The sequence below is a fragment of the Coenobita brevimanus genome, chromosome 18 (genome assembly GCF_032717465.1).
Source record: "Coenobita brevimanus isolate Jiangsu-jjx chromosome 18, ASM3271746v2, whole genome shotgun sequence".
In the NCBI taxonomy this organism is placed as follows: domain Eukaryota; kingdom Metazoa; phylum Arthropoda; class Malacostraca; order Decapoda; family Coenobitidae; genus Coenobita; species Coenobita brevimanus.
Genome location: NC_136971.1, coordinates 6,852,702 through 6,866,694, shown reverse-complemented (window position 1 = coordinate 6,866,694; position 13,993 = coordinate 6,852,702). Strand labels below are relative to the sequence as shown.

The 13,993-nt window shown below is 40.6% G+C and overlaps 1 protein-coding gene across 2 annotated transcripts; it reads left to right on the top strand.

Moving 5' to 3' along the window:
• The first annotated feature begins 1,182 nt into the window (after positions 1–1,182).
• Positions 1,183–13,751, top strand: LOC145391385 (methionine adenosyltransferase 2 subunit beta-like). Of its 2 annotated transcripts, none has more exons than XM_080265985.1 (6): positions 1,183–1,264; positions 4,204–4,324; positions 6,981–7,168; positions 8,001–8,153; positions 11,443–11,633; positions 12,629–13,751. In XM_080265985.1, the coding sequence occupies exons 2-6, from the start codon at positions 4,209–4,211 to the stop codon at positions 12,869–12,871; spliced, it is 891 nt and encodes a 296-aa protein (XP_080122111.1). In that variant the 5' UTR covers positions 1,183–1,264; positions 4,204–4,208; the 3' UTR covers positions 12,872–13,751. The 2 variants fall into 2 exon arrangements, with proteins under 2 accessions (XP_080122111.1, XP_080122112.1); XM_080265986.1 differs by lacking the exon at positions 1,183–1,264 and adding an exon at positions 3,134–3,192.
• Positions 13,752–13,993: the final 242 nt, after the last annotated feature.

Genomic DNA, 13,993 nt, shown 5'->3' with positions numbered 1-13,993 from the left:
GGCGTTGGTGATGAATGGTGATGGACGGAAAATCTCAAATTTGTTGTATGCTGATGATGCAGTACTACTTGCAAAAACCGGACGAGAACTTAGTAGGCTAGTGCAGAGTTTTTTGCTGATGTCTGTGAGCGTCGTGCCTTGAGAGTAAGTGTAGAAAAAGGTAAAGTAATGCTTATTGAGAGAGAAGGTGACCCCAAGTGTGATGTTACAGTGATTGGAGAGAGACTGGAATTGGTGAGAGAATTCAAATACCTGGGTACAGTGACAGAAAAGAGAGGAAAATGTGCAAAAGAAGTGGAAAGTAGAGTGACACAAGGAAGAAAAGTAGCTGGTGCAATGAAGGCGTTGATAAGAAACAGAGGCTTGACTGTTGCAGCTGCACGAGGCTTACATGAAGGATTGTTAGTGCCAACTTTAACATATGGATGTGAGACTATGGTGTGGCACGAAAATGAAAAGTCAAGAGTAAGAGCAGTGAAGACGGGACTGCTGAGGAATGTACGTATGTGTAGTACAGAGGGTGGATAGGATACGAAATAATGTGATCCGTGAAAGATGCGGAGTGAGGAAGTCGGTGGACACCAGAATCGGAGTGTACTGAGGCGGTATGGTCATGTGGTGGAGAGAATGGATAACAATAGAGTGGTGAAAAAGTATCTGAGAAGGAGGGAGGAGGCGAGGTAGGCCAAGGAGAAGGTGGAGAGATATGGTGGATTAGTGTGTGAGGAAGAGAGGTTTGGAAGTTGGTGAGGTTAGGGAACTGACAAGAGATCGAGCTGGCTGGATGAATGTTGTGAGGAGAAGTGCATGATCATGGATTTGGCATCCCTTCTTAACCTGGCAGTGTCCGGATTGACTCTATCGGATACGTTTATGTGAAGCTACCGAACGTGGTGAATGTTTTTGGCGTATCCGATAGAACCAGTATTCCGGGGGCTTGAATGATGAGTGAATGGAGGCGTGGCCCATTGGATTGGGCAAATTTGGGCTGTCTGGACATTGCTACTCCGCACCCTGCCCTAGGATGGGAAAGGAAGTCTGGATGATGATGATGATGCTATAAAAACAGTCAACCATCGTCACGTTTATAACCCATAAACCAAGATTATTTGCTAAATAAATTGATATATAAATATATGACGGGGAATCGTCCTGACGGCGAATAGTCCTAATGGGGAATCTTGTTTTTGTTGTGACGAGAATCGTACTCTTGCCGGTTGTGTGTTCCGGAACCAGTGATATCGCCAAGATTTTCTCCAAGGAGGTAGGAAAGTGTTTTATAGATTGGGAAAGTTTCATGGGGTTAAATAGGACTCTGTGGAAATATCTACCGATAGTTTCAGCCCATACTCGTATACTTAGGTATACAGAAATTGGCTCGGCTTGCCGAACTATGTACCGTACCTTCTATTCACCCCTGAGCGTATTTTGACATTATCCCTCTCTCCAAAAGATTTCTATTTAACTTAAGGAAGACCCCCACAGTGTGAAAGGGTTATTATTGTAATTATTTACGGCAGTACCGAAAACAGTTCGAATCCTTGCGTCACTGGTTTTTATATGCCTAAGGGTTTTATCTCGATGTAATCCCTTTTAGAAGGCTCCCAAATAACCAATTAGCAGTGGCAAATTATGCGTATTAAAAAGGGCATCATATGAAAAGGAGTTAAATTACTCATTTCTTGTATAATTTCATTTATAAAGGCTCCAGCATGCTTGCATGCATCAGCCATGGTCACTAATCTATTCAGCCACATCCCTGAGGTTACTCTGACAAACTAAGTTATATATATATATATATATATATATATATATGCAAAGCTATTGTTTCTCTTACCTTCCTATCTCTTGTGTTTGTAGTTGACAATATATTAAAAAATAAAAATCAGACATACCTTGTTTTGGTATGGCCCAGTTAATTGATTGACAAGCTGTTGAAGGTGCATGCATATCTTGTTCTTTTTTTTGCCATTGACAGATTTGTACAAAATTAATATTTATTTATTTAGCTAGGTTAGGATAGGTGCATGTATATGGTGTACAACTTGATAGGAGCATTTTTTTTTTTTTCTTTTTTTTTCACATTGGCACATTATAAATGCCAAATGAGAACATAAATGTGTTTATTTATCATTGTAATACATATGACTATTTAAAATACCCGGTACTGTAATATTATTTTACAAACTTATTTTTTTCTTTTATTTTTTTCACCAGAGATTCTCCCAGTTTCCATATGACATAGGACCCTCTTCATCCAGTTGTCATCCTCCACTCTGTCCACATGCCCAAAACATCTCAGTCTACCCCTTCTCATCACATCAGTAATACGTTAAACTCCCACTCTTCATGTCAACTCTTCATTAGCAATCCTAACCCCCACCAGGCCCATAATTCAAGGACACACAATATATCCATTTGTCCAGTCCATTTGATTTTTTTTTTTACCTCATCATGTTTGAGCCTGTGATTATCTTCCTCATGTACTGCTAGAATTTTACTACCATACAGCATTACTCTCCAAACACATGCTTTACACAAGGACTCCTAAGCACAGAGGGAGAGCCCTCTTAATATCAGGGGAGACAGCAACTCCCTAGTCTTCTTCCAACCACTCATTACCCTTGCTGCTGAGCCCAACCTCTGGCACATATCATGTCCCACAGGTAACAAAGCTGCTGCACTGTCTCAAGAGACATCACAGCAGGAATATTGCATTCCCACCTCTCCTTCTGAATGCTCTCCTTTACGTGTCACTCCAAAATCAGCATTATTCTGCAGCTTAACTCAAATACCACTACAAATACAACCACCGTACATCTTTTATGCAATCTTTTATCACAGATATTGCACAAAATGGAGTTATTTCCCACACACTTGTGGCAAACACATGGCCCATACTCCTTCTGTCATGACAGTACTGCCACCTGCCTAGCTATCATTATTTTTGTTTTATCCATGTTTATTTACCCTTATGCCATATTCCATCTCTCCACTTTTTAAATCTTTGATACTCTACCGTTTCACTTTCCGCAGTCACCACCAAGTCATGTGAATACATCACTACCTTGGGAGTCCAGTTCTGAAGTCACATAAGAGCACCATAATAAACAATAAGGGCCATACAACTGACCCCAGTTGCACACTGACGTTCACAGAAAATTCATCACTATTACCTCAGTTTACTCTCAAGTGAGTGCTATCACCCGTGTACAATGTCTTACCCCTCTTATCATCCATACCTCGGTCCCAAGGCTTCTTCAGTGCCAGCTTCACCACCACCTTGAACTTCCTGTTTGAAGTATTTTCCAGATCAATTAAAAAAATTACAATTCTTCCAGTATTTTTCCTGAAGCCCTTGGACAGTGAAATGCATCAGTGGCCTTTTGTCTGGCATAAATCCAAACTTCATCTCATCAGTATTCACTCTTTCCCATATCACACCTAGAATTCTCTCCATTACCTTTATTATAGGTGGTGGCAACATTCATCCACTCACTTGATGTAGTGCTGCCTACTTCTTGCTTTGCCTTTATCATTCTTTTTCTGTGCCTGCCCTCCTCTCTCCCTATTTCTCCCATCTTTCCTGTCAGTTCTTATTGCTTTTCTTTCCTTTACAGGTGGCTTTACATTGAGTGACAAGCCAAATGGTTTCTTGTAAGCCAAGAAACCATTTACAATGCTGGGTGTTAACCATATAACCAAACCATACATTCTCCCTATGTGTCAACAAGTGGGTTGGTGGAGGGTTAGTGCCCCTCCCCATGAAATAAATAACTCAAAGTCAAATGGCCACCCCTTATGGGATTATGGCGTCTGGCAGTAGATAGATAGACCTTCATTATATGATCCAAAAGCCTTTTGCCTCAAGAATTTCTTCATTCCAGGGTATAATCTTTCCTCTTATACACATTTAAAATTGCACTCTACAACCAGTCATATTGAGTAACACACATATATAATAGAATTTATTAAATCAGCAGCCAGACCCATTCCCATATCTGTGGAGGATTTCAACATCTCAGCTGTCAACGCAGACACAGCTGCCACCTTCCCCTACAGCATTTTGCCAATTGCCCTGCTTGCACCGTTAATATCAACCAGTGGATGGAAAAAAAAAGAAAAAAGTACAGCATCATGTTGGAGTGACTCAGAATAATGTGGACCATAATTTTTGTGCTGATGTGTAATTTTCTGTTCCAGAAAGTATGTCCAGCAAAGTGCCACGCATTTTAGTCACAGGAGCATCTGGACTCCTTGGCCGAGCAGTTATCAAAATATTTAAACAGAAAAATTTTGATGTTATTGGGCTGGCTTTCTCAAGGTGAGGGAAGTCCTGGTTTTAATCTCAAAATTTTTTTTATGTCTCATTTTCTCTTATCAGTACAGTATTTATTCTATATCCTGTGTCCAGTTGCAAAAATTTGGTACAGTATTGCATATTCTCAACCATGTTTTGTCCAACTTTGCAAGAAATCATAATTTCTGGGTGGCTGTATGTGATCTGATTTAGGACTACTGTATGGTACATTAATAATTTTTAGCTTTGGTGCTAGCCATACTCTCTTCACTTGTGTGTACAAAACTCTCCCACAAGTAATTCTTTGAGAATTCATTTATTTACCAGTGTGTAATCAGATGGTTTTGTCTCTTGGTTAAACCTTTAGTTCATGCAAAACACCATCTGTACATACCATGGCCTTACTTTGGTACAGATGTTCCTTGAGAGGAAGTATGGCATTAGTAGTTCTTAACAGACTTCAGTAACTGGAGAAGGGAGATGGTGGAATAGGTCAGCCCTCAATTCACTATTTGGGGATCTTGGCAGTCATCGCAGATTCTGTATACTTTGCATCCAAGGAAAAGAAAAGTCGAGAAATGTCTACAGCGTAAGCTTCTGTTTCACCACACTTAACTCAAGCTAATGAGGTGGTAGATAGAGAGTACTGTGCTAATGTAGCAGTTTGCATTTCAACATGTTTTAAGCAGTCACCTATTTTGTTTTTGTTTTTGTTTGTTTTTTTGCTGTCAAATCCACAATAAGTGACAAGAACTGTGTATTAAACTTCAAGTGCTACCCATAAATCTGAACTGCTAGGTTCCCTGCACATGCAGTACCAATTGTATGGGGAGGGGGCATCCCTGCCTGATTTAAAGATACATGTAATTCAAAACAGGTATTTTCCAGAGAGATTCACACTCTAATAGTCCAGAGATACCTTATGTCAGAGTTTCATCAAGTAAATATACATACTGTTGTGGGTATACATCCTTAATGGGGACTTCTGGAAATCATCTGCCACCAGATATCTTCCTGTGTTAACAACTTCTCTGTCCTGAGCACGTGTTCAGTTACCGTGCCTTTTCTTTGTTGGTGCGAAAACCTGTGTGGCAGAATACCATCGCATACAATTGAAGTATTGAAAAAGCTTCATAACAAAAACAGAGGAGAGTACATTGCTCTCATTGTTTTATTTCCGTAGAAACGAAGACCAAATTTTGAAAATGTAGCACTTATATATCTCATCATTTTTAATGAAGCTGCTACAGAGCTAATTCTGTCAATCTGTCTGTTGCCAGACATCATAATCCCATAAGGGGTAGCCACAAACAAATTTCCTCCATGTCATCCTGTCCCCTGCCATTTCACTGTCCTGCTTCCAGCAGCTCACACCCCCCTCTCCCATATACCTCTCCACTCCATCCTTCCATCTCATCCTTGGCTGCCCCCTACCTCTCCTCCCCTCCACCTCATCCGCATACACCCTCCTTGTCAGTCTCTCACTCTCCATCCTCTCCACATGGCCAAACCACCTCAATATGTTTCTCGTAACTCTTCCTATTACGTCATGAATTATCCCCCTAGGAAAACACAGCACCACCACATTCAAATAAGTATCTTGGAACGGGGACAGTCTGTGAACTAGGATGGCTGATGTAGAATAATTTAATACAGCATCATTAATTTTCCACCAAAAATGAGACTGACACAAACAAAACAAGTGCTTGGCTAAAACTACAGTATATATCAAACATTTCAGGGGGCAAGAATTAATTCAGCATTGTAGCACCTTCATTAAAAATGACAAAAAGGAATATTGTATGTAAGTGCCAGGTTTTCAAAATTCAAGCTTCGTTTTTAGGGAAATAAAGCAACAAGAGCAATGTATTCTCTCCTGTTATATTTTTGTTACAAAGTTTTTTCAGTACTTCAGTAGTGTATGATGGTGTTTTGGCACGCAGGTTCTCAACGTTAAAAGAGAAAAATCATGGTAATTTAACATGCTCAGAGCGGACAAGCCATTAACGATGGTGGCCTCTAGTGGTAGGCAGCTCTTAAGTCCCCCTTTAGCAAGGTATACTCTAATGTACCATATATACTGTTCTGATACATACACTAATATCTATCTGTCTATCTATTGCCAGACACCATAATCCCGTAAGGAGTGGCCATTTGACTTTGAGTTCTTTGTTTTACGGGGAGGGGCACTAACCCTCCACCAACCCACTTGTTGACACATATGGCTTGGTTATATGGTTACCACCCAGCATTGTAAATGGTTTCTTGGCTTATAGGAAACCATTTGGCTTGTCACTCAATGTAAAGCCACCTGTAATGGAAAGAAAAGCAATAAGAAGTGGCAGGAAAGCTGGGAGAAATAGGAAGAGAGGAGGGCAGGCATAGAAAAAGAATGATAAAGGCTAAGGAAGATGTTGGCAGCACTACATCAAGTGGGTGGATGATGGTCGCCACCACCTACCAGCATACACTAAATTAACCGACCAAGCATGGGATTTTTTTTTTTTTTTTTTTTTTTTTTTTTTTTTTTTTTTTTGAGAGGGAGTAGAGATGGACATAATAAACTCTTTCAGTATGAAGGACGTTTCATAAACTGGATAAAATTAGCTGCCACCAGCAAGAATAAATCAAAAGGAACATCAACCTGAGTCTGGCAGTTGAAGTACTGATTGCATTTCAGAGCTGGTCCGGGCCTTGTAAAATGTGATTTAACGGACCATGAGGCTGTTACGACTCTTATCGAGAGGGAGAGACCAGACTTCATCATACACGCAGCAGCTGAACGTTTCCCTGACATGGTGGAGAGCAGATACGAAGAAACATGTCTCCTGAATATCAGAACTGCAGGACACATTGCAGCTGTTGCATGTAAGAAAGTATTTGAAATCTCAAAGCATTCAGCAGTGACTTTTTCCCTAGTTTATCCTTGCTATATCCAGATTTATTTTATTAAGCTTAGAAAAGTGGCATACACTAGTTGTGAGGGGTTAATTTAGGTTACACAATACTGTACTTAACACCTCCAGTTCAAAAAGCCTCCCATAAGTCTAATAAAACAGAGTGGAGATATGCAGAAAAAAAAAATATTGAACCATACTGAAGGGGTTATTGACATAAGTAAGCCTCAACAAAATTAGACTTTCAAAGTACAGTACTTTATTTCTGATACAGACAATTACTTGTTTTAAAATTTACAAAATAACTGCATACCACACCTAAGTTTGCGTGCTGCTTAAATGAGAAATATGAACAAGCTAGTGTCCACTGATAATTTTACAAACTTTATCTCAATCCAAAACTTACTCAGGCTATTAGTGGGTACCATGTAACTCATCAACAAGAAATTATATAAGTACTGTATGGTTTTGTAGCTACTGTGATATATTATGTTTTGAATGAGGTCAAAGATTTTAAAGTATCAGACATCAAATATATATTTCATTTGGATGCTGTATACCAATATCATACAATTGCAACATGCAGATGTTATAGGTTCATTATTTAATACTAACCATAAAGTAAACCTGTGGTATAGTTTGTAGGCTGTATAGGTAAACTGCATTTTCCCTTAGAGGTAGCAATTAAAGCTGCTGTATTTAAAGGAGAGGGGTCATGATGTGGTAGGTATTGGAGCAGCTTTTATCCCTGACTACCACCAACTGCATCATAAGCTGGAAATAAAGGTTAAGATGATTTTCAGACCGAATTGGAAGCAGAATCATCCACATAAGCACTGATTATGTGTTTGATGGCAAGAGTCCGCCATACAAGGCTGATGCTGTGTGTAATCCCCTCAGCAAGTATGGCTCAACAAAACTGGAGTCAGAGAAGGCTGTCTTGGCTGTAGCTCCAAGTGAGTGAATAAACTGTCTGAATAGTACAGTACTGTATTTGCAAGTGGCTGTTATGTATTATTTACTGTAAGGCACATTTTGTGATTGTTTTGTTTAGATGTTTCCTACCCTGATGTTTACAAAGTTTACCACAAATTATGTACCTGCAGTATACAGTAGGCTCAATATTACCCAATGATTTTTCGAATAGCCATTTCTGAGCACAAAATCTTTTCTCTTATCACTGCCTGAGATAGCAACAAAACATGGGTACATTCCATTAAATTTCAGTATGTGTGCATTAATTTCTTTCATTCTTTTCATTTCTCTACTTCTGCTGTGTTACCTGTATATAAATATATACATGTTCCGATAAGATTAGAGGAGGCTATTCCATTAACTGATGTTATCTCATATGTGATTTAGCCACAACATTGTGTAATGTAGGGACCACAGTGCCTGAAACAGGGATCCTTGATTTTGCACAAGATTCGAGTAAGTGCACAGGGTAATGTCAAAATTTTTGAGGATATACTGCTTTTATAACTTGTGCTGCTTCTTCCTTTTATATGCATAGATTCTTTGTACATCATCATCATCATCATCCAGACATCCTTTCCCATGCTAGAGCTGAGTGAGGAGTAGCAGTGTCTAGACAGTCAAAGTTTGCCCAGTTCATTGGGCCACACTTCCATTCACTCATCATTCAAGCCCTTGAAATCCCCTTCATCAGATAGGCCCAAAAAAATTTCACTACATTCAATAGCTTCACATATACCTATCTGATACAGCCAGTCTGAATGCTATCACATAAAAAAGGAGTGCCAGATCCCAGGTTATGTGCTTCTCCACACAAAATTCATCCATCCAGCTTAATCACTTGTCAGTCCTTTAGCCACACCAACTTCCATACCTCTCCTCCTCCCACACTCATCTACCGTATCCCTGCATCTTCTTCTTGGCCCACCACGCCTCCATCCTCCTTCAAATTCGCTCATCCATTTTCACCACATGACCAAACCCTCTCAGTATGCTCACTTCAATTCTGGCATTCACAGACTTCCTCACTCCGCATCTTCACGTATCATATTATTCCATATCCTGTCCACTCTTTGCACTCCACATACAGTCTTCAGCAGTCCCATCTCCACTACTCTTACTCCTGACTTTTCATTTTCATGCCACGTCATGGTCTCACATTTGTATGTTAAAGTTGGCACTAACACTCCTTTATGTAAGCCTCGTTCAGCTGCAACACTTAAGCTTCTGTTTATCAGGGCCTTCATAGCACTAGCTACTTTCCTTCCTTGTGCCATGCTACTTTCCACTTCTGTTGCACATTTTCCTCTCTTTTCTATAACTGTACCCAAGTATATGAACCCACTCACCAATTCCAATCCCTCCATTCACCGTAACATCACACATGGAGTCACCGTCTTTCTCAGTAATCATCACTTTACTCTTTCCTACATTTACTCTCCAGGCACGATGCTCACAGACAGCAACAAAACTCTGCACTAGTCTTCCAAGCTCTTGTCCGGTATTTGCAAGTAGCACAGCATCATCATCGTACAACAGATTTGACATTCAGTATTCCATCCATCACCATTCATTACTTATTCCATCCCTCTCTCCATTGCTCGTGTTTTTAAATCTCTCCTGACCCCATCCATATACAGTGCATGTTGACCATGGGACATCACACAACCTTTTCGCACACCTACATATCAGAGACAATTTACTGTTGCTTCTGTGTAGCTATCTCTGTCTATCTATCTATTGCCAGACGCCTCAATCCCGTTTGGGGTGGCCACAAACAAATCGCCTCCAAGTCGCCCAGTCCCCAGCCATTTCACTGCCCTGCTCCCAACTCACACCCCCCTTTCTCATATACCTCTCCACCCCATCCCTCCATCTCATCCTCGGCCTCCCCCTCCCTCTTCCCCCCTCCACCTCACTCATATACACTCACTTCGTCAGTCTTTCACCCTCCATCCTCTCCACATGGCCAAACCACCTCAGTGTGTTCCTCACAACGCTTCCTATCACATCCACATCCACACCACAACGCTCCTTTATATCCTCATTCTTCAGCCTGTCTCTCCACGTGACTCCACAGGCTCCTCTTAAATAACTCATTTCCACTGCTCTCACTCTTGACTTGTGTCCTTCTAACAATGTCCAAGCTTCACTTCCGTACGTTTGAGTTGGTATCACAATACTGTCATGTAGTAACTTTTTCACTTCCATGCTCACTTCCCTGTTTCTTATCACTGCTTTCAAGGAACCAGCAACCTTTCTTCCCTGCTGTACCCTTTCAAGCACTTCACCCTCCAAACCTCCATCCTTACTCATCACACTACCCAAATACTTAAACGTACTCACATTTTCCAATTCCTCACCATCCAACCTCGCTGTACATTCACTAACTTCACCTCTCTCAAAGACCATCACTTTACTCTTCCCTACATTCACCTTTAGGTAGCTACTGTACAATATATTACTGGTGACAGTTTAATGACGGTACACCTCCAAAAGTTGTATATATATATTTTTTTTTCACAAGGAAGAAGAAACCAAAGGTCAGATGTCTGCAAGGTTGTTGTTTCCAAGAAAAAAATAAAAACAAAATAACATAGGCAAATTCAAGATGCTTTCATTTTGAGATGCCTAGACACACTGCGTTTAAAAGACTGGAGATCGTAGGCAGTAGGAAATACAGCCAAAGACAGCTGCACAGTTGAAATATTGCTCACATGAAGGACTTGGAGTAACGGTTAACTCTTGCATTAGAGAGTTGGACAGAAACGGGTTGAGAGTTTGCTGCTAGACAGGTGCCATGCACTCACCTTAGTGGTGGAGAGAAGCAGGCAGAGAGTTCAGAGGAGCAGTGACCATTGAAGTAGCGATAGATAAGAGATGCAGATGCAACAGTCCAGCAAAGAGACAGAGGTTGAAGGGAACTTGCAAGAGGAGTAGAGTTTATGAGATGAAAAGCCTTTGACTCTGCCTTGATGAGAAGAGCTGTATGTGGGGAGCTTCCCTACACATGAGAGTTGTACTCTGATTGCAATATTAATGGAGATATGTTGAGTAGGAGATTGTGTAAACTTAGTGACACAATTGGGAGGAGGAAAGGGAGACTGAGAATTACATAGGGGGATGGTGGGAGAATATATAAGAATATATAAGAATGGGTGGTGTGTCATGGGAAGAGGGGTCATTACTGGGTAGAGACTGACACTATTGAAGGTCCTTTTGTTGAAGTCATTACCGGTAAATAAATGTTACTGTGCTGTTTCTTCCCAGATGCATGCATTCTTCGCATACCAGTGCTTTATGGTCCAGTTGAAAGGCTGGGTGAAAGTGCAGTAACCTGTCTATTGGATGTTCTGAAGAGTAAGAAACCACAGTCTGTTTCTCACCACGACCAGCGCTGTCCTGCCCATGTTGATGATATAGCAAATATTTTGGCTGACATGGTGGCACTGATTATGAAGGTACTGGAGTCTGTATAGTTTGGGTGACAGTGATGCATTGCTTATGAACATATTGGAGTTTATATGTTTAGCTGGTAGTTTTAATTTATGCATAAACCCTTCAGCCTTAGGACATCTTTCAAAATATTGTGGCTCCTGGTAGATTATTTTGTTCAACATAGGAGAGACTTTCAGACTATAAGCTAAGCCTATATTATCTCCTTCACTGCCAGACATCTCCCATAAAGTGGAAATATAAACTTAATAAATAAATAAATCTGCAGGTAGCCAGCTATTCAGTTCAAATAACACCATATTTCCTTCTTCTTAGTCCTCATATTGAGGTTGGTCATGGGACAGTTTATATTTTCTGTGGACTAGAATTATAACCATCCATCCATCGATCCACCATCCAATTCTACACTGCCCCACGAGGAGTGTAGGAGCCCGGGGCTAGGCAGTTGGTCCCGACATTTAAGATGAGAGTGAAAAGAATTATAACCAAGTATCAAAACTAGCTAATTAGTCCCCGACACCATTTGGAAAAAAAAAAAGAAATCTCAAATATGTAATGAGACCGATAACAGTGTGAGAGTCTCTGCTTGGGGTTTGACCCTCTTTACCTGGGGATGATTTCCCTGTTTAAAGAATGATGATTGTGTGACTAGTTATTAAGCTTGTAGCCACGTTTAACTTGCATGGCATTACCTCCTAGGGATGACGGTAGCGAGCCATCTGCTACTGTCAGCGTATTTCAGTGAGCATGCTGTTGATAGTTCTCCCACTTCACTGCATTTTCTGCCCTTGTTTCTGAATCCTCTCATATCACCTGTTGGTGGGGAAAAAAATCATGATGATGGTGACATTTACAATTACAGTACATTTACTTCTCAATTTTTTAAAACGTGGGAATAATGGCCAAGGTCAGAATGATGCTGATTCCTTATAGACCCTATTTTGTTGTTTAGGTGGGAATCAGCATCAGGATGATGAAAATTTGTTTTTATCCTACACAGGGAGCGAACCTGAGCGGCATCTACCAGTGGAGTGGACGAGAGAAGATGACCAAGTATGACATGATTCTGGCAATGTCCCGTGTGTTCTCTCTACCTCACCAACACATCTCCCCTTCCCATGCTGCCAGCCCCATCAGGCCTTATGACCCGGAAATGGATGTGTCAGGCCTCACAGACCTTGGCATTGCACACCACACAAAATTTGAGGATGGAATTAAGGAATGTTTAGCAAGGTGGATTTGAGGCAGAGAGTGGCCTTAAACCCTTCACTGTGATGACAGTATGTTTATGTGGTTTAATGTGGATGACAGTTGGGTGCAGAAGGTGAGAAGTGTGAATGTTGGGGTAGGGTTGCAAGAGGCAGACCCAAAAGACCTGTGATGAGGTCATAGAGTGTGACCTTAGGGATAAGGGACTGAATAGGAAGGCTGCCAGAGATCAAGCAGCATAGAGAGCCACCATTAAGTGACCAAGGCCGATGAGGCAGACCAAAAAGACCTGTGATGAGGTCATAGAGTGTGACCTTAGGGATAAGGGACTGAATAGGAAGGCTGCCAGAGATCGAGCAGCATAGAGAGCCACCATTAAGTGACCAAGGCCGATGCATGCAAGCATGTTTGAGCCTTTATAAATGAATTATTTCACTTGCTGCCACCAGAGTATTTAACTCAGGAGTGGCTATGATTTTGTTGTTGTTGTTGTTGTTACTGTTGATGTTTTGCACTGTTTTCGGGGTCTGTAATTTGGCTCACATAGCATTTATTTTATTAATAGGATTGTGTTATGCAGCAGAAGCCCTTTAAGGAAGACTAACTGGGGGGAAGGGTGTCCTTCACAACAGGTTGTCCACCACATAACCGATTTATAATACTGTACCAGAATGTGGCAGATTACTCACATACAAATTCACTTTTCTCCAAAAATCAAAAACAGTATGTAATTCAATCAGCAACAAAAGAAAGGACAGCTAAACAAATAGTGTTAAAGTTCCAGGCACCATTCTTAGTGCCTTGCTTAGTGCTGTGTTTACTCACTGGAAATTTCTGTCTCAGTTTACCTGTTAACAAATGTCCACATTGGAAATTTCTGTCTCAGTTTACCTATTAACAAATGTCCACCTTAAAGAGGTTTGCTTTTTTTTTTTTTTTTTTTTTTTAAGGTAATGTAGATATGTAAAATTTTAATTAAAAAAATACCATTACCTCTGTGATATTCTCAACTCCTTCAGCCAGAAAACACATCAGTATATGCAGTTCTTACTGTCTCCATATGATTTTGTAAACTATTAATTGACTGATATAATCTTCCTTAATCACTTTAGTAAGGACCAGATGGAATGAATATTTTGAAAATCTGATGTAAGGG